This window comes from Mixophyes fleayi, chromosome 9 (assembly GCF_038048845.1).
Source record: "Mixophyes fleayi isolate aMixFle1 chromosome 9, aMixFle1.hap1, whole genome shotgun sequence".
Taxonomy (NCBI): domain Eukaryota; kingdom Metazoa; phylum Chordata; class Amphibia; order Anura; family Limnodynastidae; genus Mixophyes; species Mixophyes fleayi.
The window spans coordinates 131,456,144-131,483,570 of NC_134410.1; the positions used below are offsets into that span (position 1 = coordinate 131,456,144).

General features: G+C 40.8%; 2 protein-coding genes across 9 annotated transcripts in view; one reads left to right on the forward strand and one right to left on the reverse strand.

The window, feature by feature from the left end:
* The window catches only part of RALGPS1 (Ral GEF with PH domain and SH3 binding motif 1), a 312,153-nt gene that overhangs the window by 118,403 nt on the left and 166,323 nt on the right, over window positions 1-27,427 (forward strand). The window lies entirely within an intron of this gene.
* Window positions 1,358-27,258, reverse strand: ANGPTL2 (angiopoietin like 2). The gene is made up of 5 exons (XM_075185808.1): window positions 26,874-27,258; window positions 13,830-14,690; window positions 4,717-4,910; window positions 3,660-3,930; window positions 1,358-2,642 (listed from the first exon to the last, which is right to left on the reverse strand). Exons 2-5 carry the CDS (start codon window positions 14,659-14,661, stop codon window positions 2,443-2,445), a joined length of 1,497 nt encoding a protein of 498 aa, XP_075041909.1. The 5' UTR covers window positions 14,662-14,690; window positions 26,874-27,258; the 3' UTR covers window positions 1,358-2,442.

The following is a 27,427-nucleotide window of genomic DNA, read 5'->3' on the forward strand; positions in this document are numbered from 1 at the left end:
ATTGGGAAGGGATAAGTCAGGTGGGTCGGTCACATGGCTTCTTTTGGGAGTGCAGCCAATCAAATGACAGTGTGCACACACATCTAATACCAGAACAACCCTCCTTATTCAGGTTATGAATTCTCTATAAACAGATTTGTGTGCAGTTACATTTTATAATCCTTTCTATATTATTATTTTTTATATATTTAAAAAATACAATGGTGAAAATAGTATTCTGATTTTTTTTTTATTGCCAATTTCCATCCTTTACATTAAGCTAATGGCAGTATGCTTTATTTAAAAAAAAACAAAAGTAGAAAACCCAATTTATTTTCTCTCTATAATACAGTTAAATCAGACAGTTATATAAAATGAACAGGATCCTTTTTTTTGTAAAGAAATGCCAGTGTGAGGGCAGAATTATTCACAAATTACAGTACGGTAACATCATATGTATAGCACCATGTAATAAGCCCTCAATATGCGCAGTTTGGATGGGTCAGCAGAATGGCGTTCTCCTCGGTACCGCAGTGTCAGCGATTCCTAGTATTGAATATAGAAGATTAGCATTGCTTTCTGTAGATTTTTCGGGTGCAGGTAATTTTTATAGTGCGGTTGGATAAATATTGGTTTTGCTGTTTAATAATTGCAGAAAATCCTATCGTGTGTGTCTATAGACTGGTATCACTCCAAATATTGGAGATTAATTGTCACAGTAACACTTCCCTGTATTCTCATTATCTAACGTTCCTCATTCTCCAAAAACTATCTCTATAATCGGTATGTAGCCAGTTATTGATCTTATGTAAAGGGGACCCGTCTTCTACACACAGTGCAGGCAGCTAATTTGTGGCCCCAACAAATATTCCTGAAAATTCGGACAATCGGATGAACTTTGTGTCACATGACAATAATGTCATGTAGTTCTGAGTGACTTGATAGGCTGAATATGGGCGCCACCCACAAAATGGCTGCTTCCATGTGTAGATGACAGCTGGGCATTTACAAACTGTGTAAGTAGAATACAACAGCAGATCTCATTAAATTGCACACTTTTCATTTTTGAATTTACCAACTAAATTTTGAGCAAAGCATCTCTTAAATTTAGTACCAGTATTGTTTTGTTCACTATGACGAGTTGTACAAAACATGTAGGGTTACATTTGTGAAGACTGGGGTCAAGGGAAATAATAATCTTTTCATAACCACTAACCTCCCCTAAAATCTGTTTGCTATAGACAACCGTTCCCTTTCTGAGTTTCCATAAATGTCCCCCATGTTGTTTTGAAAATGAGTCATTTTACAGACTAATATCTGTTTAACAGAAAAAATATTCTGATACATTGTTTCATTTGTAATAAACCTGAAGCCTGGATATATTGAAAATGTTTATTATTTACATGGTAATGTTCATTGGGTTCAGATATGTGATATTAATTCTCCTTTGCCATGTTTATTCTAACCTGCAATTTAGAATAAATACAATGACAATTTTAAATTTAGTCAAATTTCTTTTCAAATACCCAAGTTTTAAAAATATATCTGTGTATTAAACTATATTTCTTCAAATACCACTGAGTTTAAATATGTCTTTGGCACCCGTCGTTTGCCTGCAAAGTTGGACACCTTTATATTGTTGATTTCATGTTTAAAGGGATGAAGATTCTACACAGTAACAAATTGTCAGATGGAAAGTAACTCGTGAAGATCACAATTTAAAATTTTTACATATTGTTTAGTGTATGTTATATGTTTGTATTGTCTGTAAAAAATATATATTTACATGTTTCTCTAAATACTTTACAGGTAGGTTGTTTGGTTATAGCGAAACGCGTAGTTCCCTGATCAGGTAAATGTGTTGTAGAGGTCACAAAGTGGAAGAGAGCTTTCAGCTACAGTACATTGTGAAAAGGTCATAGCATTCAGAATGGCCGGTAGCCCCCATTAGTATGTCTGCCTCGATTATGTCCTCTTTGCTGTGGTTGGTAAATTAAAATAAAGCAAAAAATTAGCTCAGCATTCTACATTCATTGCTACATAATTTCATTGGATGTCGCTTCCTGTGTCGAAAAACCCAAAAGAATAATACAAGATTTATCGCAGTACATAGTACCGCCAGTATCCTAAACTAGGGCCTACATTTGTGTCCTATATAGTCATGTTATTGCTTGTGCTTCTTACGGGCCAGTCTTGGTTTACAGAGAGAGTAATGGAAAGTCCGAGGAATCCCTAGCGAATGCGATAAGTTGTAGGTATCCCGAGTTATGAATGCACCTGTTGCAGGAATGGTTTGTTTGTTAGAAGAGAGGTCACTGCTCTTGAACACAGAGACGTAGCGCATCGTGTAGTACCAATGGACCGTTCGGTCTGCGTATCTGTCGCTGATGCTCCGAAGCCTTTCTGCACATGGAAATGGCTATAGTGCAGTACCTCCAACATAAGGAGTCTTTGCTTCTATTTTCAGTGGAAAGTGTTGGGATTAGGCCTAATCATCATAACGACCTTCTTTAATGAGTATGATCCACCTCGGAACTCCGCCCAGTAAACTCCATCTTGGTAGCGGCTGCGATAATGTCCTCCCCTATACCAGACGCCGTTGAGGTTGGAGTGAGCGCACGCATTATACCACCATCCTCCTTTTTGGTAGTGTGCGCAGTTACCTAGGCGAAAACATGGAATATTTACAAGTGATCAGTATTATGTCCACTGACAATTTTAGCATTATACAATTCAGTATTGCTACTATTTGTTGCTGAATTTACTCTTTTTAGTTTACTGTACCAGTTTTGTGTTCCCTAAGCAAAGCACAATTTTGTAAGCTGATATTTAACTTTTAACTCATGTGTAAATCTTGTTTTTAAGGTTCAACTACAATTAATGTCTCCCAACAGCAGTGAGTTTTATCATTATCGTATTGTCTGAGATCACAGTAGCTGCATAATACTTAGTTAAGCTGCTGTGATATTACTGAGCCTGTGTATAAATTCATCATCCCATATACTCTGTATCTAGAGAGGAAGTCTGTCACTCACTCTGTGCCTGTTCAGATAGAGACGCGCCTCCTACCTCTGGCTGTTTAGTGGACTTATTTAGTTAAGTATAAACTCCATTTCTTTCACAGATAATATCCAGCTTTGAATTACAGTTATTCGTATATATTAATGTTGAATGGTGTCTTTTCTTGCGCTTTTAAAGATTTTGCTAGGATATTATAAAGGATTTGCTTTAATTAGCAGTCAAGTCTATGAGTGGCAAGCCCAGAATATTAATATTGGAATGGGCAGAGCTCTGTTTCTCTCCCATCGCTCTTTTCCCTTTTCAGCACTCGCTGCACCACTTATTGGTCCATTGTACTGGAAGAAATGACTTAAGGGTTAGAGGGGTGAAAGGACAGGGTGGTTCATGATGTTCATGCTATTGAATGTTTGTTTCTCCAGCTATTCTTGTACTTTGTATGTGGAATTTGTCTCTCTTATCTCCTCCTGCCATTGGCTGCAGTATGCCTATGCTAAGGAATAGACCGATTCCATAGGGCTCTAGTAGGGGCCACTGGTAGTGAACGATGAGGCATTGTAAGGACGCTAGTGTGCTTTCTGTTGGGGGTTCGTACCGTTTAAATGAGACTCATGTACTACACAGATTAGTGTATAAAATGTACAGGGGTGTGGGATTTTTACCTGTGTAGACGTCATGGTCTCTGTCCAAAGTGGTGAACTGCTTGCCGTTATGCCAGGTGAAAGAGTCCCCAGCATTTCCATTATAGCGTCCCAACCTCAGCTTGTAAAATTCACTCTCTGGTTCCAGACGGAAACTAGCGTACTCTGCGAAGACCTTGCGCCCCTGCCAGTCCTCCATGGTGATTAGTAACTTGTAGTTGGCCTGGTTCGTAAGCCAGTAGATATTTTCAAGGCCCAGCCAGTACTCCCCATCGATGTTCCCAAATCCTTGCTATATAGGAGAAGAGAGAGAGAACAATCAGAAACTAACCATCTATTCAGTCCAGGACCAAGTCTGGTGTAGTAATAACCATCTATTGGGCAGATGGTCTTTAATACAGGACTTTAGACATAGGATAGGAGATGTTCAACATATTCGTCTAATCACCTCCATCAACTTAATTAAATTCCCTAGGGTGGGTAGAGTTGTTGAGATTTGTATAGGGGAATTCTCTTCCCCATAGCCTGTACCAATAATGACTGATCCCATGTGGACTTACATCTATTAAAGGGCACCCAACTATACTGGTCTAACTTAAAGTCTGTAAGCAGTCTATAATAAGGGTCAGGCGTCAGTACATTGGATGGGCAGTTGATATCTAATTTGTACACATTAAAACATTAAATAACCTCTATTACCCGATGTTAGTATATATCGGTAGGTTCTCCTCACATGACTCCTTTATTTTTGGCAACGCTATCAGACAGCTGAAGGTCCAAGCATGCGGATAGAAATGTCAGCCAGTTGCTTATTGGATTGCCAAAGCACTTGTTCAATCAGAAGCCTGCTGACATTTGGGGCCCTGCATCGGACGCCTCCATCCAGCAGCACTCACACACTGTTATAATTACTGTCCAAGAGAGTCCTGGGTAAAAGCTGGGGATCCATCAGAGGGTCCCCAACTAATGTGCTAGTGTGGGGCAAACTCAATGGACAAAAATTGGATCTTGATTCTCATCATAATTTCAACCATTTCTACTAGTTATCAGATCCTGGAAGTTTCCCATCTGCACTCACTTTGTACGTTTCCCAGTTTCTGAAGAAGTTAACGGATCCATCGAGTCTTCTCTGGATCACTGTCCATCCACCAGGGTCGTGTCTTTGATCACACCACGCTTGCATCAATCTGTTGGTGTTATCTGGTTTTACCAGGTATATGCCGCTGGTGTCGTGTCCATCTTCTATTGCTTGTAGACAGTCTCTCCATGGACCTAACAGGAAAAGAAGATATCTGAATTTCAAGTCCAGGAACAATACACCACGTAAAACAAGCTAAGAACTGGTTCTACATGTAATAGCCAAGGAAATGATAGAGAACGGTGTAATTGGTAGTTCCATTTGTGTGTACAGGAGTAACCACTTTCCTCATGAATTTAGGAAAGGATGTATCTTGTTTGTAAGTCTTTAGAATAATGACTCCAATTTATATAGTAAGTAGCTCCATGTTGGCCAGACAAGCCTAAATCTGCAACAGTTAGAATCCACCTCCTGACTGGTGGAATTTGTTTATGATCCAAACCTCATTGTGTCCTATAGTTTTGTTCACCTAAACTTACTGGTTTAATAAGAATTTGTGGGACAAGACATAGACGTAAGAGCGGCCATTGCTGAAGCAGATGTCTTTGCAGATACTTTATTGAGCTGTGACACCAGAAATTATTTTATTCCACTATATGGGTCTCTGCTCAGTCAGTCAGGACATTTGGCCATTGCTCTTCAACTCGACTCTTTCTACTGCAAGGTATTGAACAACACTCAAGTCCCAAAATACTGTATCTCTTCCCCTTTATTTAACGTGGGCCAAGACCCCTTTTTATTAATTTTGGAGAAGTTGAAAATTTTTAAAACCTCTTCATAGGTGGATGGTACATTAAAATAACTTTTCTTCACAGATAATGTTTTATATTGCGGATCTAAAATGAGACCTTCCCTACCTGTTATGTTTCATTTTGCAATACAGATACAAAATAAACCTAGATATATCAACTGCTCTTCGAATATCATGTCAGAACAATAAAGGTCTCTGCTTTATGATGGGAAGACCTGGTTAAAAAGCAGAGATGTAAGAGAGAGAGAGACAGAGATATATTTGTCACAATTTCATCAGAGCATTCGAAAGCCAGTTCTTTGTAGGTGTAAGACACATGCCAACCTCACAAACACTCCTGTTACCACACATACATACACACAGCCTCGCTCTCTCTCTATCAACATAAACTAGATCCATATGTTTTGTACCAATTTATGGGAATATAAATGGTGCTGGGTCACAGATCATGTTATTAACCTTGGTATGGGATAATATCGGCCTTAGTATAGTAAACTAAAAGTAGGATTTGTATTCTGTTATAATGTGGAATGAGAGAGTTTTTCTCACCTTGGACAGGAATCATGTGGAAGTTAGGACACAGTGCCAGGACAAACTAGACAAAGTAAAACAAGATGCGGATTCGGGAAGCAACGCCGAGAACAGACCACAATTAATGTACTTTCCATAGACTTCCCAGTTAAATGTGAGACAGGACTCATTTCAGACCAGACCTCCGGAGAGATGGAAAGTCAGATATACTCCAGATAATCGATAAGAAGTGTCTCAGAGGTATTGTGGGAACTTTGCTGTCCTTAAACTAGTCACTTAGTGCTCTCAAATAACGAGTGACCTCATTCATGAGCTTGGATATCTCAAAGCCTTTGCATTATGGAGCTAAATAATATGTATTTGGTGTTAATACCGAACTAAATCTGTCCAGCGAGTCATCTGTCCCATCTCTTTGCTGAAAGCTGACTGTGGAAATACTGAGCATTGTAGGGAGCGGTGTAATTTGTCTAGACTGGAAGAACCATATATCTACTGAACACATCGGACCCCTCTCCCTAATCTCTGTAGGTTAAGGGGCCCTCGGCAAGGTCCATCAATGCTGTTATAATGTATAATATAGGACAGTGTATAGAGAAAGTCTATTCCACAGGATCAAACAGCCCTACATCTGGGTAAATATATGTGTTTAAGGAAAAAAGCATTACTAAACTCTGCCCAATATTTACATTTTGTACAATTATGTTTGGGTTTTTTTTCCCTATGAAACCTTGTGCTCCGTAAACAGGCAAATTTAATTAGAAACCACAATCCTCCAAGGCAGATGATTTTCCCAACTAACTCCAGGATGAGCCGCCTCTAAACCTTGTTATTCCATAGTGATTAATTCTGATTCCTTCTGACGCCAGAGGCACGGGGATATGCGGTTCCATTATGGACCATACAGTGTGCGACGGATTCCACCTGAAAGAACTTTATTCTTGTCCTCTGCCAATCATGACACCGCCGCCATGGTTTAGGTATTTGGTATAATGTCGTAGTGCGAGGCACATTGTACGGACTTCTTCCTCGACTTATTCATGTACTTATTCATGTACTGTGAGCTCTTTTGGGCTGGTTAACTTAACATTGTATGTATTTGTAATATGATTGTGTAGCATGTCGGCAATTTATTAATGAGCATAATATTAATAATACAGTACTTACTAACACTTAGGTTTAGCATTTGCGTGATAGTGGTTTTATTTTTAAATGGAATCCTGCCGCTCCTTGCTTCTGAGCTGATGGGAAAGATTGCTCGTTGACGTGATTGCGGCAATACCATCACCCACATAAACCACTGTCACGGAAACTCAGGAGACCCTAAATTTTGCTAGCACGTCTTTTTACAGTTATTGTTAGACGACTGGGGTTATATAAAGAGACAACTTCTTGTTTTAAAGGAGAACTCCACACAAAACTAAAATAAGAAACACGTGGTCTGCTCGTTGCATCCATCATGGTCACCCCTTACTCTAACAGTCCCACGCGCCACTCTTCTGTTCCTGATTGGTCTGTTGGAGCAGGCTTGGATGCCCCTCCCCCATAAACTTCACATTCACCTCGGGCATAGTTATTATAGTTATAGACTCAGGTCTCAGAGATAATAGGGTGCTTCTATGGCCCCCATCACAGTGCCTGAAATAACCGTAATGTGTGTATAGTTCAGGCACCTGTGCATTTTATATTGCACAGTTGCTGCTATTGCTTAATAATGGAGGGGAGATGGGTAAAATCTTGGTTATGTAACATCTGCCTATTCTCCTTTTCCTAATCTCTTAATGATTAATTGTTACATTGCCAACAACTACTGTCCTCTATTACACTTTACGAATAGTCAATCACACAGCACCCGAGCTTTATGATCTGCGGTTTCTGGTGCTCTGGCTCTCAATGTGCTTTATAGAAATGATGTAGTTGGCTATTGAATATCATCTTGAAAATTCCATCCGACAAGGTCAAGATTATTTGGGAACTCACATCCTGTTTACTGTGGATAAACAAGGTCAATGTAGAAAATAGAAGATCAGAAGCTAAACGATCTGGATGAAATTTGAAGACTCCATCTCTAGAAGACCATTTGCTGTTTTATACATGAAATCACTTTGTCCTTAATTAGTTTGTGAAGTGTTTCTTGTAAATCGTTCAGCCATGTAAACACGCGGATTCCTCATACAAACACTTTGTGTGCTGTATCTGTGAGGTCATGGTTTGGTGGAAGGGATGTAAGCTTTCTTGGTAAGGAGAATATTTTATTTTACTGTCCAACGATGTCTATTTAACTGTTGATGGGCAGTTTCCTCAGTTTTTACTGAAGGAAAGAGGCAGCGTTATGTTACATTATGATGTGAGACCAATGGATATCAGTGTAACGTGTGGAACTAGAGGTCAGAACCGTGTTACAACCTGCTGCCGCCTTGGGCACTGCCAGTGAATACACATTAAATGAGTCACTGTTCATCCCACATGCCAACCACGTCAGGGCAAATCCGTGTTAGTTGTTAAGATGTAAATGTAACTATCTGTGGATTACAGAATAGACTGACACAATTTGGACGCTGGGCTATCAGGCTTGGAATAAGAAGATGTTTGCCTTTTTCCAGAGTGACTACAGAAAATAGTCCCTCTGGAGGGTAAAGGTCATCTGTCACAACCTATATCTTATTTTCCATGTCTGGATAGGTTGATTGTACACAATGCATCTTTATTTTCCAAAGGTTCAAAGTTTACGTTTGTCTAACCAAGTAATATATTCAAGATGTCGTATTAGCATTTATGTCTCAGAGTCTTTGAAATTCAACCTTACGGCCATATGTACTATATGTACTACTAGCATCTAAATTTACATCTTTCCTTAAAAATGACTATTCTTGCTGCTTTCAGTGAATTCCCCCATATTTCATTCTCTTATGTCTGCAGTAAAATCCACTAATCTGGGACTAATGGCCTCATGTAACGAGTCCATTGCTGGATCCTGGCCTCTTTCAAGCTCTTGGAGGTTTAACGCAGATGACCAGCAGAGTTGTTGTGAAACTATTTAACTGAAATTTGTCTCGCCCTACTCGTCCTTACTGGGCACCCCCTTGTGATCACTAATTTGTGCAAGTAAAGATTGTCACAGCATTAGCTTCAGTCTCCAGAACTGCCGCTTGGCGTATTGCATTATAGAATCTGCTCTTGAATCTGACCCTCAATGTGTTTCAGATATAATAAAATTGTTAGTTTAACTTTATATGTTGGGGTGCGGACATTTTTTTAATTACTCTCACTTGCTAAAGTGGCTGAGAAGTTATAGCGCTTTCCAACAGCTACCTGAGACGTTCTTTAGAGTGAGTCGAGGACAGATTATACACAACAAGGAAAGAAAATGGAAATGTTTCTGGCGTGAAGACTGACACATAGGATGTACTTTCTGGTCCATTAATGATATATAATGTTCCTTCACACTGATAAGTCCACTTTAAATGGACAGATGGGATATATGTCCAACGTTTACAGTAGCCCTCTAGTCATAGGCGCTCTGGGGACGTGGAAACCTAAACTCTAGATAATCACCACAAGGCTCTAAAACTAAGACATTAATTGCTTCATTAGTGGGGTGTATACAACTCCAAATATCTTCTTTATGTGATGCGTGGGGGGAGACGTTCCTCAAGCTACAGTGAGCTAAACATTAATGGGGTTCTGGTACAGAATTTTAAGGGTTTAAAGGTAGGGACCCCCCCCTTATAAGTTAGGGGGCACTTAGTAAGCAGGGGATGAATGGTGGACAATAGTTCTGCCGGAGTTTACATTCTTTTCCATGTAGATTTGTAAATGTTAGAAAATGTTTATAGTGTAGCAGCAGTTATTGTTTTGCTTCGAGCTCCCCTGTAATGTCCATGTTTAATGCATGAAGTCAGAGTACGGCCATGTGATGATGGTGCAGATCCTTGGCCCTTGCTGCTGAATTACAGCATGGATCCCAGCTTTTGCTGTGATCTTATTTCAGCCGCGTACATTTTTCTGCCTTGGCCTCATCTACAGTTCTTCATGTTTTAAGTGTTTTGGCTGCATAACGTTTAATGTTGTAAAAACACCTCCCTGTGTGGTCTCCTGCGATGGGTCATCGCGTTGGGTGCACCATCGCATTCTCTTGTGTTTCCATAGACGTAGCACAACAAAGAGATGCAGCCAAGGTACTCATAGCGCCCCAGTTCCTAGAATAATATACAACTGTCCCTCTTTTTTAGAGCAAATTCCCATTATCCCTGTGTTGCTTCTAAATTGTCCCTCTTTTAGGGTACGATGAATTTCTATGTAGATATTCTCTTCCATTCCAGAATTGTCTGCTTTTATTTGTATCTCTATAGTCATTATTGTTTATGCGTCATTCTTAAATGGGTTTTAAAGGAAAAGTCTTTGTTTAACAAAGAAACCTTATTTATAATACCTTCTAATGTACTAACGTGCACTAAAACATACATATCCAGCTATAACGCTTCTGTGATTACAGCCGGGGATGAGGCACCGTAATGGATATGAATACGCGAGCAGCGCAGGCAGATCGAATGCAGCATTTATTGGCTTCACTCATTTCTGTGATGCTTTGGGGGTTGGGGCAAAGCAGTTAAGGCCGCGATAGGCAGCAGGCTGCCCGAGGGGCACAAGCTGACCCCTGAGCCCTGTGGCCCCCAGCTCCTTCCTGCTGTAGTTATAGCTTGTGTCACACTTCAGGGGCCCATCGTTGCCTCAAACGTCTTACCGATAACGCAGTCGTTTTTGTGTTACGTTATCCTAACTTTATTAGGATTTATTATTTAGACTTTATCAATACTAAACTAATCCTATACGTGTACCTTTTTTGGGTATTGAAAATGTTGGGAGGTTTATAATGTTATATTATCATTGTGCAATAGACTGATGTAATGGACTTCTAATAATAGCACCTATGTGTCTGTAGATCTGGTAGTATTGTGTAATTGACGACAAGCAGCGTCCATATATTAAGTCTTTATTGTGGAATTAGACCGCATCGGCTGAAGCAGGGCCGCTTGGGGAGAGACACGGACCCTTGTCCTTCTGCTATGTGCTGAAAGCTGATTTTACAGGATGTTGACTGACAGTTCTGCTGCCCTGAAGGAATTTTGTTAAAACTGCAGGAATTCTGTACACTGACCCTGGCGACAGACACATGGCCTCCCGTGGTGGGCCAAAACATTCAAACCTGTTGTGTCCGCTTCCCTTCCTCCCAAACTCTCCTCCCCAGGGTGCGGTGCAGTCCAAAGTAATTATGATACTTTCTAATGGTGCAGATTAAGAAAACAAGGAATTGTAACATTGATCTGAAGACCCGGAAACTTGTCGGGCTCTAGAGAAAGACGAGGAGTTTCTGCTAGTTCTCCGACTCTGGTGAGGTCAGCCCACGTTGACTTCTTGACATCTTCATCATCTCGTGGTATTACAAGTTTTCTATTGTTTAAAAAATTCATTATTTGTTATTTCTAAGCTGCAAACTTTGGATACATCTGTATGTAGAATCACACACAAGACTCTTCACGTTTATCAGTTGCACAGTCTCTTCAGGAGACGTGGAAGGAGAAGGAATGAATCTGGTGTGGAAACTATGTCCTCATCCCCTAACTTCACTAGTCGCCACATCGTACTTTTGTGCCGGGCAATTATAAAGTTATATATATATATATATATATATCTTCTCTTTCTTCTCTCTCTCCTCGCTCTCTCTCCTCTCTCTCTTTCTCTCTCTCTCTCTCTCTCTCCCTCTCTCCTCCCTCTCTCCTCTTTATATCCCCCCTCTCCTCTCTCTATCCCCTCTCTCCTCTCTATCCCCTCTCTCTCTCTCTCTATCCCCTCTCTCTCTCTCTCTATCCCCTCTCTCTCTCTCTCTCTCTATCCCCTCTCTCTCTCTCTCTGCCCCCTCTCTCTCTCCGCCCCCTCTCTCTCTCCTCTCTCCCCCTCTCTCTCTCTCCCCCCTCTCTCTCTCTCCCCCTCTCTCTCTCCCCCCTCTCTCTCTCTCCACCCTCTCTCCCTCCTCTGTCCCCCTCTCTCTCTCTCTCTCTCTCTCTCTCTCTCCCCCTCTTGTCCTCTCCCCCCTCTCTCCCTCTCCCCCCTCTCTCTACTCTCTATCTCTCTCTCCCCTCTCTCACTGCCTCCTCTCTCTCATTGTGTGTGTGTGTATATATATATATATATATATATTCAAGATTTATAAATGTGGGGAAGACTGAACGAGGTGTTATGGAGTTTTGGAGTATATTGTGGCTAGATTTTCTGTCTATAATCTTCAGATGTTGAGGTTTACAGCTTACACTACTGAACAGGATGAAAAAAAGTGCTGCAGAAATTACTTTCTACTTAAAATAGATGTCTGAATTCTATATAAATACATAATTTCATTTTTACAAGAAGATTTGTACCCTTCCGAGTTACTGTGGAATTATCCATTTGAGGCTACCAGTGAAGATTTAAATCCACTTTTATGTGAAGCTCCCAGTTTAGTTAAACATCCTCGTGGATTTGTTCTCTGATTTAGTGACAATTCGGTGTACTCTCTGCGGTTTATATGATTAAAGAAGGAAAATGTTTATTTTACAGCATTATATGGAGTGACGTTTCCGTGCGATTGTCCCTCACATACCAAGTCTGCAATATTCCATATTAGCATCAATTCTTCCTTTAATCCCTTTTCCAAACGCCAATCTTTCTGCCAACATACTTGGACATAGTTCAGAGGTTGGCAGCTCTCTGAGACTTTAATTACGTGTCCTAATTAAATCCAATTTCCAGCTAGCTCGTTGTAAGCAATGTCTGTCTTCTCAATAAGCTCAGACAGATGATTTCTTCTCAGTTTCCTTGTAATGATAATGGAAAATTGTAAAAAAAATAAATAAATGCCGTGGATTCTTGTAAGTAAAACCCACTGAATACACCCGTCTGTAAAGTTTCCATCTGTCAAACAACATTACAAACATTTGGCCCATTTGAGGCTTCTGTTTTGACATGTTAAAGTACATGACACATATTCATCTAGAGTGTTCAGCATACGGTGTGTGTGTGCTACAAAGTCATCTTCCAGTATAAATAATATTTGTAGCAATATTTGCCCATGATGTGTCTGTAGCGATTTCTGAGCTTTGTATCTTATTTAAATTTAGCAATCTGCACTTGTATCACAGCTTTGTATCACAGTGATTGTGGCAGAAAAATACATCTACCGTAATGCATTGTAGCAGCACTAAACCATACCTGCACTGTGGTTGGAGGAGCTAGTGTTTACCTTCTGCCTTCACATAGATGACAGTTGTAGAGAAGATAACACAGAATGAAGTTTGAAGTCGGAGGGAGTGGATTTAGTTAGGATACTTGGGGTAACAGAGTTTATTACCCCGAGTATCCTAACTAAACAGGATTACTTCACCGTGTCCTGTGTTACTACTGCAGAACAACAGGTCTTGTGAGGTTTAAGGATTGTGCTTTTACCCAAGTCCTCTGCATTACTCTCCTGACTCTTAGCTGGTCATTTGCTGTACACTAAACAATATATTTTTCAGGGTACCCATATGGGAGCTGCGCATATTTGCAGAAAGGCCCCATAGCACTGGAGGAGAAGATCTCTTACACATGTTACTTTGGGGATGGTGGCTCTGTAACGTCACACTAAGGAGTAATAAGGTGTACAGCAGGACATTACTCCTGGTCAGAAGGTCTACACAACATGGAATGCAATTTATTTGTGGCAACATTTTTATACAGATGTTCAGTATGGTTGACTCACCAGAAGGTTTGTCCGTAGAGGTTGGGATGCTGGTGACGGAGGGCATTGTAGGCAGAGGAGGTGGAAGAACCTTTAAGTTCTGGTCTCCTTGGATCTCGTTGGTAGATATTTGGGTGATGCGGTTGTAGTTGGGCGGCTGGTACACCTTGTTGGGCTGTTGGGGAGGTTGTGGTATTGGCCGTGATTGTGGTACTTTCTGGCAGTGCTCTTCCAGCTGTGCAATCACTATAGACTGGTTACTGGCCAGAGAGGCCAAATGCTGATATTTATGTTCTAGGTCCTTGTATTTATTTGTGAGCTGTAACATTTCTGCGGTTTGGTTCAAAACCTTGTTCTCGAGCTGCGAGAGCTCCAGCGCATTGTCCCTCTTCCTGATAATTTCATGCAGGAGCTGCATGTAGAGCTGGGTGACTCTGGAGTTCATGTTTCGGCTCTCTTTCCGCAAGAGCTTGACCTCGTTGACAATGCCCCCATCCACCTCCACCAGCTGTTGCAAGGTCTCGATTTGTCTCTTCTGCTTCAGGAGCTCAGTGTTCAAATATTCTATCTCCTGCTTCTGTGCCTGACCCTGGAACACTGTGTCCTGCTCCTTGGAGTTAACACAAATGGCCCCGGTGACTTTCTGCTGGGGTACAATAAACGTGTAGCTGCATTTGTCCGACGATTCTGCCGACCGCCTCTCCCTGTTCACGTAGATGAATTCTTGCTCGGATCCCTCGCTGTTCTGAAATTCTTGAGTGCTGCCTCCATGAGTGTTCCCCGCGACCACAAGTAGTAACCAAACAGCGACACTCAGAGATGTCATGGTCCTTTCACTACGGATGAAAATCATGAACACCTGGAATTGTCTTCTACTTTGAGCTGCAGATAGAAAGAGAAATTGAAATGAATAAGCAGTAAGTATACAATGTATCTTCTAAAAGGTGTAATATATATGTAAATACACTACTGGAGATTAAGATTTGACAAAGACTTTGTGTAACTATGATAAGGAATATATATGTCACCGATCTCATCTCTGGAATGCTGAAGTCATGTCTTACACACAGACATTGTTACCGAGTTTCTAGTCACTGTGAGGAGCCCTGCAAATCAGAGCGCATAGGGATCATCTTTAAATAAAATTTGGTATATTTTAGGCGTGGTGTGTCAAGCGGAAAATCCACTTATCTGGAAACTTTAGGTCCCCGGCATAACAGATAGCGGAAACGTTTATATTTCACAGTGTCCCGCAATCAGTCACATCTCTGCTGACAGCTGCCATGTTTAAAAGCAAAGCTTCATTTTTATATAGAAAAAAAAATACCAGCGTTTCCACAGGGCTACATGTGTCATATGGGAATGTGGCTGCATCGGTCCGATTCAGAAGCACAATTGTAGATTATAAATATGGTGGATACAAGTGACGGGCATTTGGCTGCAGAATTTTGCAGCTTTTTCTGGCAGAATTAAGTGTTCTGAGCGGAGTTCTCCTGATAACTCTTCTTTGACTCCACACAGCAGAGACTGTGGACTGTGGTCGTCCCAGCTCTAGGCTACAAGTTTTACACAATGTGAGGCAGTGAAGCAAAAGTGGATGATGAAGAGTGGATCACATTATGTTACACAGACCTCCGTAATGTAGCACCACACTGACACCTACAAATAAACCTTTGGTGAGTTTAGTAATGGACGTTTCTTTACTCCTTACGGAGAATTAGTGACCCGTATGAAGGAACATTTTCCGTTCAGATGTCACTCCTTGGCTCAGTACAGCAAGCATTCTGTATTATCTTTTTTTAATAATTTGTCCATTAGGTGGCACTGTTTTGTTGGCATTTGCTTATGATATTTGTATGTTGTGTCTGACAGTACAATCTGGTTGTTCTCATTTAAATCTGTGACAAGGTTCCCTGTGTGATACAAATAAGAAAGGACAAGTTCCTTCTACATGTACAGATGGAGCAGAGTTTGATTCAGTGAATGGCTGGAATATTAATGGGTGGAATGCATTTAGCCTGAGATATTCACAAATATTTCACAAGATCCAATCTTGGATCCTCCAGTAAGTTCATCCACGGTGTAAAACTCACTACAACACATTCTACTCCATCTGTATGTTCTTTATTTTTTAATGAAAAAATTGTAGTTGCATATTTGCATTAGGTCATTTATTGTTGTTTTTTTTCTCAGATGGATATTTAGGTTTTACCAAACAGTGTCACAGCATAAAAGTTGTTGATGAGCTTGCTGGGATTTGTATTTCTACAATAGCCAGAAAGGCATGGCATGCTGGTACCTGTAGTTCTGGAAGAGCTGTACAGGGACAGTTAATGCTGGGGAAGTGACAAAATGTGAGGTTTGATCACATTAGCCAGTGCTATCTGAGAGTGAGCCCTCAGCATGTTAGAATATTACATTGTGCCCTTTTGTATAACATTAATAACTGTACCATAGACTGGCTGCTCGTTTGTAGAGTGCTAGACTGAGGCACGCTCTGTTGTCTTGTGGATAGAGCTGCACGTCTTGTAGCAGATGGTTTCCATCTTTCACATTTAATAATATCCGCTATTAAACTCTAATCGATGAATTCCTTCTGTTTGCGGCTTGTAAATAGCCCAATATGCTGTCTTCACTCAAGTTTTGTTTCCATTATAAACTTGTAGCTGTGGCCATAGGGAATGGAAACAACACAATTCGTGTTATAAATCTCATTACCCCATTATCATGCAGCGGAAAAGTCCAGACGGGGGCATCTTCTAAGTTCAGCAACAATAGCTACGTACGTTTGAGACATATTCCCAGAATAAGGCTTGCTTTAGATCAGCAATCATGTGAAAAACTGGCAAGATATAAGAATGTTGGTATTTTCCATTTTTTTCTTGGTTTGTTTCTTCAGGCTGCTATTAATGATTCTAATTCTGCAGAGTGTCATGTGACTACCATGGTAACCGCAGTCCCATGGTACATGATGTAGTGAGCAGAGAGGCATTGGCACGCCCCTCTAAGCTCTGTCTGCTCTGTGACACCCCCCCCCCCCCCCCTCTGTCATCACATGACATGCTGAGAGCTGTGAGCCTGTGTGTGTGTGACTGGCAGCCATACATGTCTGCCTTCAAAGGGTTAGTGAAATGGGGTGTAGTACGAGTTATCAGTGCTTTAAACACAGACACTGTTTACTCCTACATAGTTATTCCGATAATGAGCAGAGCGACATAGAAAAAATAAGTACTTACCAGTAAAAAGACACAAAGGAAATCCGATGAGAGAACATCGCGACACTTCCTTATTTTTTCTATGTCACTCTGTTCATTATCGGAATAATTATGTAGGAGTAAACAGTGTCTGTGTTTACAGCAACGATAACTCTATTACCACCGGTGAAATGTAGATGTTGATTTGTAGAAGATGCATACTTAAAACTTGCTATTTAAAGAAAAAACAACCTATGCGAGATTGCTGCTTTAAGTTTACTTTTCGCTATGTCCTTAATGTTAATCACTTAACTGAGTGTGATTGTTTTTGTGGCTTTCAGTCACAGTATGCTCTTCACACAAAATGATTATCTCACCCCATGCATTAGTTTGTACAGTTGGGCACAGAATAGAGTGCATGCTTGCCAACCAGGGGCAGATCTAGAATTTTATTTTACGGGGGAGACTTAGGGGGGGGGGGGGGGGGATCGATTTAATCCCCGCCCTCTTTTTGACAGCTAAAGCTGCCTGCGACTGCACACTATGTGCAGGTCCTTTCGGCAGAGACAGGCAGGGAGAGTGTGCTGCCCGGCTCCTCTGATTGTGTGATCGCCCCCCCACCCTCGTCCCCCGTGGATCCGCCACTGTTGCCATCTGTCTTAGATTTCCCTGAAATTCTTCCAATCCCCCAAAATTAGGAGGTCTCCCGGACATCCCGGGAGTGTAGGAACTGAATTAGAGACCTAGAAAGCTTAACTGATTAAAAATGATGTATTTATAGTGTATGTAATAATCTTTTTCTAGTCTCTCATCAATGATACAATGGCAGAGACCTTTTCTTTATAAGTTCCTAGAATACTGCTCGGTCTGCCTCCTCTCTCCCATTAAATATAAAATTCTACTTTCCTCCCAGTTCTTGTGATGTTCCTCCGCCAATAGACACACGGCTGCACCCTAATAACCTCTGACTTTCGCAATATACTGAACTTACCACCACTTTATCCCAGTGTCCAGTGAAATATTTATTGAAACTGAACGAAGTTGAAAGATTTTGGTATTTGCTGAGACATTCACGGTGTGGGAATTTTTCACCAATAAAGCGTCCTGAAGGTTTATTTATTGGTGTCAGTGTGGTGCTATTTTACTGAGCTCTGTGTAAAATAAACGCACACAAAGCAGCCATTCATTGCATCAGTCTAAAAGGGTCCACTATTATTTTTGGAAAACTTTTGCTACATTGAAATCTTTACAATCAAGCCCTCGGGATGTCACATTAAATCAATTTGCTGCTGCTGATTTAATTTTAGTTTTCAGTTACAGAATAAGAACCATTGCCCCGGTGTAAATTCTAGTACCCCATCGTGCAGGCGATCCGTCCGGTACAGACATTGGGGTCTTATGGAGAGCGCATTGTGAACCGTTTCTTTTGTACAACCGTGGCGGAGTCTCGTCTGTTTTGGGTTACAGACTCGATGGCAATGAAATGATTTCTGAATGGCCGTCCATTTACCTTAATTTCCAAGCCAGTCTGAAAGGAAGAATTTGGACAACTAATAGAATGTTTCAGGTTACTTGTAGCCTTGTGGTCGTTTACAAATTATCTTTCTACTGGAGTCTCTTTGTAGCCTAAGTACAAAACATACAGCGCCTGAATCATTAAGGAGAGAAAATGATGACACGTCCCGTATGTTGCGTAAAATCGCTTTATTTGTGCCCAGAAACGAACCATACGCTAGAGAGCACAGCAACGTCCAATTCATCTTGGAGCACAAAGGACCCTTACTGCAGTCTATGGAGTGGATTGGGGAGGGGAATGGGCGTTTACACGTAGTCAATGTACAGTAACGGCGTGCCAAGCTCGAGCGCACGTAGCAGCGTCAGATTCAAGCTGTCGACATCTCCAATGTACGTGCTTTTCTGCTGTTTTATTTGCGGCAGCTGCAGGTCCGGTGTAAGTGCTGATTACTAGTGATGATGGCATTGTATACAGCTAGGACATGTGTTTGCCATAAGAAGTAACTGTAAAAATGCATTTTATGCACAGTAGACATCAATAACATCCTAATGTTTTATGGGAGGGAGGGGATTTTGTAAACAAAACAAATTTTTTATTTTTTAATGTTTTATCTGTAATGGCTACATTATTAATAGGAGACATTAATAGAATAGTTTTTTCCCTGTGTGTTGCCCTCTTATTTTCCACATATGTAGGGTATACATATTTATTAACAGACGTTTCTTCAGATACACTCCTTGTTGAATATGGACGTGCGTATGCCTGACGTGAGCACGTTTTTAAAAGAAACATGCAGTACGTTTGTTTTATGTTGACTGAGGCCCACAGCGTTTAAGATCCATCAATATGCCCAATGGCCGAAACGAATGGAACATCATTAAACCTGAAATAATTTTGTGCTGATTTTTTTTTTTTTTTTAAAAGGCCGTTTCGTTGAAAAGCTGGTTAAGATGAAGTGCGTACTTTCCTTGTGCGGTTGAAATTAAAAGAACAGACAGGATGCCACAAACTGTAGATGCATTTATAGGAACACTCCCAGAATCCTTTGCTGCTTTTTTTATTAGCGTTTGATGCCAGCTAAGATGACTAACAGTTGTTGACTCATAAGAGGTACAGTGTCTCGTAATACCACAGATAATGTGCGGAGAAGAGATTTGTTAGAAGTATGCGTAAAAGATTTTTAATTACGCAGATGGGAATTGGGGATTTTTTTCCCCACAATTTTACTACATTAACTCTGAAGGTTGTTTGAGATGTAAGCGATCTGCAGCTCTACAGCTGTTGTGGCTGCCAAGACTTGTATGCTGGGAGTTGTAGTTCTAACGCAGCTGGAGGACTACAGATTGCCATAGTATATAATGTTCCTGAATACAAGGTTACCTGTTAAACCACAAAAAATGCTTCAGCCTCAGGAAAAGAAAATAAATAGCAGCCAGTATTATATTTTGTATAGAGGGAGCGCCAAGTGGGTGGGGGGGGGGGGGGGGTGTGCCGTGACAAACACGGGTTTAGTAAATAGACATATGGGAAACATTTAAGGTAGCTGAAAATTAAATTAAATGGATTTAAGGTGACCTCATTCCTGCTCCATATTAAATTGCTGTATTGTAAACGTACTTTGGGAAAGGAGACCCATTTTTATTTTATCAGCTGGCTTTTAAGGCCTCATATTTTCAGGGGGCTGGGGTTATGTTGTTACGGTGTCCATATCCCCCCTCCCCCCCCCCCTCTTGTAACCTGGTAAAGTGTAGAGTACACAGTTGGCTTTATAGGAGAGAATCGCTAAGTACATGAGGAATTAGTGACGGCAGCCTAAGTTCTAAGTCTCCCTCCATTAACAAGATGACATAAAACGCACTATGTGTAACAGCGATAAATTCTGAGCGTGGATAGTCATCCGTCGACCTGCAGGACTAGCGGCCCAAAGCCACTTCCACTTATCATGGGTTGGAAAGAGTTTTGTAACAATTAAACAGCTTTAGCTCAGTTATATATTTCACTCCAGAAACACCCCTTGCCGGACGCCCCCAAAAAACTACAGTGAGGAAGCCAAGTTTGACCAAGTTTGGGGTCTCTGGACATTATATGTTAATATCTCCTGACCGTCCGGCTCCCAGTCACTCGTTTCATGTAATTAATGACCTCTGTAAGTGTTTAATACACTGATGTAACGCACGGCTCATGCTGGCTGTCACTTGTTAGCTGGAGAGCAGAGACCAGCTGAGAACCTGGTCCAGAGATGACCTAACGTTTCCATCATATGAAATTGCTGGAGTGTTAATATAAATCTGGCAAATAATGTATATATCTACTGTATAAGATCTTTTATTGTGGTTGATTTGTGAGGCGCCACAGGACACAGACTGTGGAAAACAGGGACATACATAAAACGGGGACATACAAGGGAGACAAAATAAAAGCAGACATGAAAACAAGGATGAGAGCTTGCAGTCTGGAGTCCGTCTGTCTCGCTGTCTCATACACCCCAGGGGTTAAACCCATCGAGGAATAATGACACCAGGGGCTAGATTTACTAAGCTAAAAAGTGGGGATGTTGCCTATAGCAACCAATCAGATTCTAGCTGGCTGTCATTTTGTAGAGTGCACTAAATAAATGAAAGCTAGAATCTGATTGGTTGCTATTGGCAACATCCCCACTTTTTCAAACCCGCAGCTTAGTAAATCTAGCCCCAGGAGTTATTAATGGACAAAATGCAACTGTACAAATGTAGCAACCAATCAGCAGTTGGCTTTGATCTGTTGCAGGGGTTTGATTGGATGCTTCAATTTACTCTATATTAGAGATGCTCAAAATAGTTTCAAATTGTTCTCCAACAGGTTGTAAAGTTGTGAAGATTCGCAATGTTATCTTCACCTAGATTACATAAATTTGTTAGATTTTTTTTTTCTATAGTATTTTTAAAGTTTTTCTAAGCAAGTTGGAACGTACTGCTGGGCAAACCATGCATCTCTGTAGGGGGGGGGGACATATACATTTATTTTCCCCATGCATGCAGGGATAACATGAAGCACACATACTGGGCAGCTTTAATCTTACTCTGTGATTTAGAGTTGAGCTAGAACACGCCCCCTCCCGACTCTAAATCTGTCTCCATATTTTATATTTGTGCCCCCCCCCCCCCCCCCCCCTACAGTGCAGCATGGGTTTACCAATGTGCGTATTTGCTCCTTTTTTATTTTTTGTTTTGCTACAAACTGTAAATAACTGCTCCTGTCAGATACATAAACACAAAGTCATGCTTATTATATATAAACATTACTAATGTAAACAATAAATAATAAAATACATACGTGAACTTCTGCATGTCTGTACCTGGTGTTTTAGTAGCATGCTCAAAGCTTTACAGCGTTTTAAATATGCTAAAAAATACAGCCTAATAAAATAAAACCATATGGAGAGAATCAGGACTACAAACGGTCCTAATTTTACAACTCAGCTTATTCTTAAGGCTATGGAAAGATAGATATTTGTTGGAAGACTTAACAATAACCGTTATTTGTAGCATTTTTTTGCTTATGAATTTGTGGTATTATTGTAGCACAATATGTGTTATTGTGTTGCCAGTAGGAGCCGTCAGGCTGTTTGTGACTTCAGCCGTTCCATGAAAAACTCCAACCGCAATTTGTTTATTTTTTACAGACAGTTTAAAAAGATTGAGCTTTGTTCCTGTTTACCAGGTACCTGGTAACCCCCTGCACCCCTTTAAAATCATTAAAAATGCGTTCTATTTTTCAAACTACCTTAACAGACATTAACAAAACTAATATACACAGCTGGCCTTATAAGAGAGTATTCCCACCATGTCAGTGAGTCAGGAAGACAGACCTGCAGAATATATAGGTGTTCTGTAAGCACATGCTGGGTGATTAGACCATCTCATCTGGGGAGAGGTGCTTGTCCTGCTCTCCAGTGGCTCGGATACAGTGTAAGTATAGGGGGGAGATGAAACCAGCTAAAAAAAATGGGGGATGTCCAAAAGTTTAATTGCAATTAATATAACTGTTGCCTCTGTACGATTGTTGAATAATGCCACATTTTCCAGCTGTATTTATAAAACTTGATAGGAAATGGATATAACCGTTCGTGTTTCCGGATCCCTTCCTGCGCGTGGGGATATAATGACGGCATAAATGGTTTTTACTAAACCGATGACAATATCTGCTGTGACTTTCAAGACAAGTAAAAAGCATTAAACAAAAGTCCCAAATTCTGAATTACTGCCTGTGAAATGTGCGGTCTAATAAGAGAACGTTCCAATGACCCACTTGTGAGTAGATGGAGTTTGCAACGTCCAAAACATGAGGCCACCTTGCCGTCGCTCTCACCCGCTGGCGCTAGTGTGTATGGGGCCATTGGAAGCAATAGGTTCCATCTCCATACCCGATCAAATACATTTGCTAGAATTAAGAAAGCTCTAATAAAAGCATGATTTTAACGCCAATAGGAAAAGTGTTCAGAATGACAAAATAGGGGTATAAAGGTGGTCAGCTGCCTGTTATTTATAGTATGCTTCAATATTTTTTGAGCGGAGGATTTACCAAATGGATATACAATAACCATAACTATTATTCCTTACAGTACGGTAATAAAAACCAATCAGGAATTTACAGTGGAGACATGAATGTCATCGTGAGTATTTGGTTTATTGAATCCCGAGCATGTGGTAAGCCAGTGACTTACAGACATCCTTATGGAGAGGTTTCCTTCATCTACGGCAGAGATTTGAGATCTAGACACTATAAGCCTCAGTGTACACTTTATGAAGAGGGGGGTCTATGATCTGGAATAAATTAAAGCACAGATTGCAGTACGATTCTTTAAACGTTTCACAAAAACCCTTGTAATTGGCCAGAATCCATAGATTTATCCCAGATGTACGTCTATTAATATTTGTGTTGCTTCGGGAAAACTCTTGTGTTTACTTTGAGATATAACCTTTTCCTGCCCCCTCACTAATGACATCACTCTCTGACCCAGAGTATGTCAGGTAGAGATGTCTGCTGCATTACCTTGCACTTGTGTATTAATTTGGTGTGGCTGCTGATTAGCCATCTGCACCTTTGTAAGCTATTTTACTGTTACACCCTCGCTTTTGCTGGTAGCCACATATAAAGTACACCTGTCACATACAGACAGTGGCCGGTGGCCATATTGGGGCTGGCCAGTGCTCCTAAGAACAGAGCCTATCACATCACTAGGAGCCAGTGATGTCACCTCTCGGTACATAGTTCCTGGTGATTTGATAGGCTGCGTGTTCATTAATAATTGGTTTAGTCCAAAACATGACTGCAACAGGTGACATGATGATGCTCACTGTGGGGTTATCTGGCTGTAGGCTATTAATATAGTGGCAGAATAATACTTTAGCCGTTAAAACCTTATTATTATAGTCATATTTTTTCAGTGGGCATCATGCCCCATGCCTAGGGGCTCTGATTTACAGGGAATAGCCTTGGTTCCAGATATAACCAGATATCTCCCACAGATGCAGACAGTGCCCCTAGTGGGCAAAAAAAGAAAAAAAGAAAATCTGGAGTTTTTGTTACTTTCACAGGTAATCAGATTAACTCAGCCATGACGTAATCCTTGTTTTTCTCAACTATTTGTAACATAAAATGGATTAGTTCTGTCCGCACACGTTCCTATACATGTAATGTTTGTATATTGCAACATTGTTTTATAGGTTTTTTTTTATTATTTTTGGTTCTTGAAGTCTGACATCTTGTCCAAATATTAATGTTTCATAGGAAGAGCAGGTATTCAATCATTGTTTTGTTTAAATATTGCCATTAGTAACACTGGTCCACTGCCACGTACAGCTGATAGTTCATTTTACTTCTTCTGAGAATGCAAATATACATAGACAATAATGTCCTGTGTCAGAGGCGTAGACTGTGTATTTATAGTCATTTATAGTAAAATAAAGTAAACAATGTAACAAACGTGCTGAATCTGTGATACAATGTTTCCATTATGCATAGCCAATGCCTACAAACAGACACAACTTTATTCAGTGTTCATTCCTAGTGCTCATCTGAACTTTTAACTTGGAGCCCCGGTGAGCAGCTGGGCTCTTCCTATAGTTTATTCAGCTGCCTCCAGTATCTGCTATTTAAACCTTTCCCTTAGACTGGAAGTCATGGTGCTGCTATAATTACCTCTCTGCCCCAGTATCACAGGGGCATGCTGGGTAATTCCACCTCACTTCAGGGCAGTTGGGTTGTGTATAGGCAGAGGGAGAACAATGATTCTTGTCTCAGCTCATAAAACCCACCGCCAATAAAGTCATTTGTTTTTATTGGAGATACCATAAAGAATTGTGTTGGGTTTGTAATTTGCAGAGGCTGGTACTTGGCACACGTCAGTGAATATAACAGTATTACATGGGTGAGCGCTCTCTGTGTATTGTGTGTCTGGGGTAGAATGCTAAGTAGCTGCCGCACATAACATCATACAGATAAGGATCATATGTCCTCAGGCAGCTGTGCAGACGTATTATCTGCTCCATCTAAATGAGCTACAATGGACACTCTATAAGCCTTTATCTCAACAGAGTTAAACTTTCCTCTGCTAGTCCTTGATCCAGAGATTGCAGACAAATGACAGATGACCAGAAATCCGATCCATCTTTTAAATCCCTTTCCGGCACCCCTGCAGCCAGACACACAAGAGGTCATATGGAGATAAGGAAGGTCTGGATCCTGGGGAAATTGTAGGCTGCTCATAGACTTGTGTGTGGTAAATGAGAATTGTAAACCAGGTGAATGGGACGTATTAGAGGGTACACAATGGAGGGGTCCTCGCTTTATCGGCTTGTTAGCTTTGCGTTCAGAGGAACAGATGCACAGAGACAAACCAATTTATTCATTTGTTTCATACTTTGTATGTTTGCAGATGAATGGATTACAATATTACCTACAAATCCCCAGTATTTAAACTGGATTTGTACAATAATCTCCTCTCCTGGTATATTCATCATACCCCAATTATTTTTCCTAAACTGCATAACTATATAAACTTATATAGTTGATATATTTTGGGAGAGGTGACAGACGTAAGTTCTTTATTAGTTTGACTTAATTTATTAACTGTAGATTTATTTCTTAATTGTGAACAGGGAATTATTTAAAAGGAATCTAGTTAAATATTGAGCATCTGGTTATGCAGTTACCATCTAACCTTTGCTGAGAAATGTTCTTTGACCATTCTCGCCTGCATCAGATAGAATACAGGGATTTATTACTCAAGTATCAAGTTGCCTAGATTGTAAGCTCTTCAGAACAGACTTCCCTATTCTTATGCTCCCTGCCGATGTTCAGCGTTTGCATACATCACATTACCCCAGCACGTTGCCGGACAGATGAATTTTATGTCGCTATTATAGCAGAGACATCACAAAAGAGGCTCTTTTATACCTTCCTTACCGTCTGCGTATAACTTACTCACAATTTATCTCATCTCTTGCTGAACTACTACTCCCAGCGTGTTCTGGACTAGAAGGTTATTGTCCGAAAGCAGCTAGAGAGCTGCAGGAAACAGGAGCCAATTATAATTCCCAGCTAACAAAGGACACAATTATACATCTGTTGCTAAAATGCCAAAACAGCAACTCAGATGATAAATGTCATAATCTACGCACAAGATGGGAATGAATGTGTCTACAACACAGATTATACAATACAGTAACGACTGGGGTGCAGCAGTGACACAACATGTAGTCCATTATAATACACTACAGAAAACAGAACCTGAACATGACCAGTCCTTATATATACCTACCCCCCTAACCAATGTTATAATAACCAGCTTATTATACCTGTAGTTATTTTCTGGACCTGATGAGTCTGCACATTTTACTTCGTATTGCAGGTTAGATATTTGGTAACGCCACCTAAATGCACTTTCTTAACCTTTCCTGGAAAAAGCCAACAAAAGTCCCCAACACATTGATGGTCTCGGTACAGACATGAAGTGTTCCGTCCAGTTGCCATGGAGACCTCAGCATCCCAGGGAGTATGGAATTGTCACCTATGGACCATTCGGAGTCTTGCGATACCAGACAATGATCAAAGCCCCACAAAGGGCTGACACTCCGAGTCAACAGCTTAACCCTTCGGCCAACAAATAGTTACAGGTATGCTTCTAACGCCTGGGCCATTTATGTATCAATTGTATATATTTATTTAGAACAGTTGTCTAATTGCAATTTAACAGTGACCGCCTCACATTAATACCAGTATTAAGCGCCAGGTGACTCCATTTACCATTAGAGTGAAAAAAAAAACAACAACTTACATTGACTGAAATAGTAGTGCATACATGGACAGGCTTACCCGCTTCTTCCTGATCAAGTTTCCCTCAAACCAGTGACATCCCGTGGACACGTCCTTAATGTGGTGACTTCTTCCTATAAACAGACTCCCCCACACAAGTGATAAAAGTTCCTCTATATCAGTTGTATCAGGCTGTAGATCCTTTGTTGCTGCAGATTATGGTGTTATCCTGGCTGATCATTGCAGGACATTACCTGCGTCTCCTCTCCGTCCCATCATCTGGACGTCTCTTGCAGCCTTATTTGAACTTGAGCTTCTCAAATCTTTTGTGGTGAAATGACATGATCTGGGGAGAGTTAGAGAAGGAGGGGGGGGAGTTGTACCAAGCATGTAGCAGGCAGCCAGCCTCTGGTTGGACAGTAGTTTGCTTTCTTCCACTCCTACAAAAGTGAGGCATATGCTTGCAGGAGACACAAGCACACAGCCCCCTCCTGACCACAAGCAGGGGGGGGGGGGGGTGGCTGAGTCACAACCTTAATATGGTGATGTCATGAATCTCTTTGTGAGAAGTAATTTGGCAATGCCGGAGCCCCTCCCTGGCAGCCTCAGCCTGG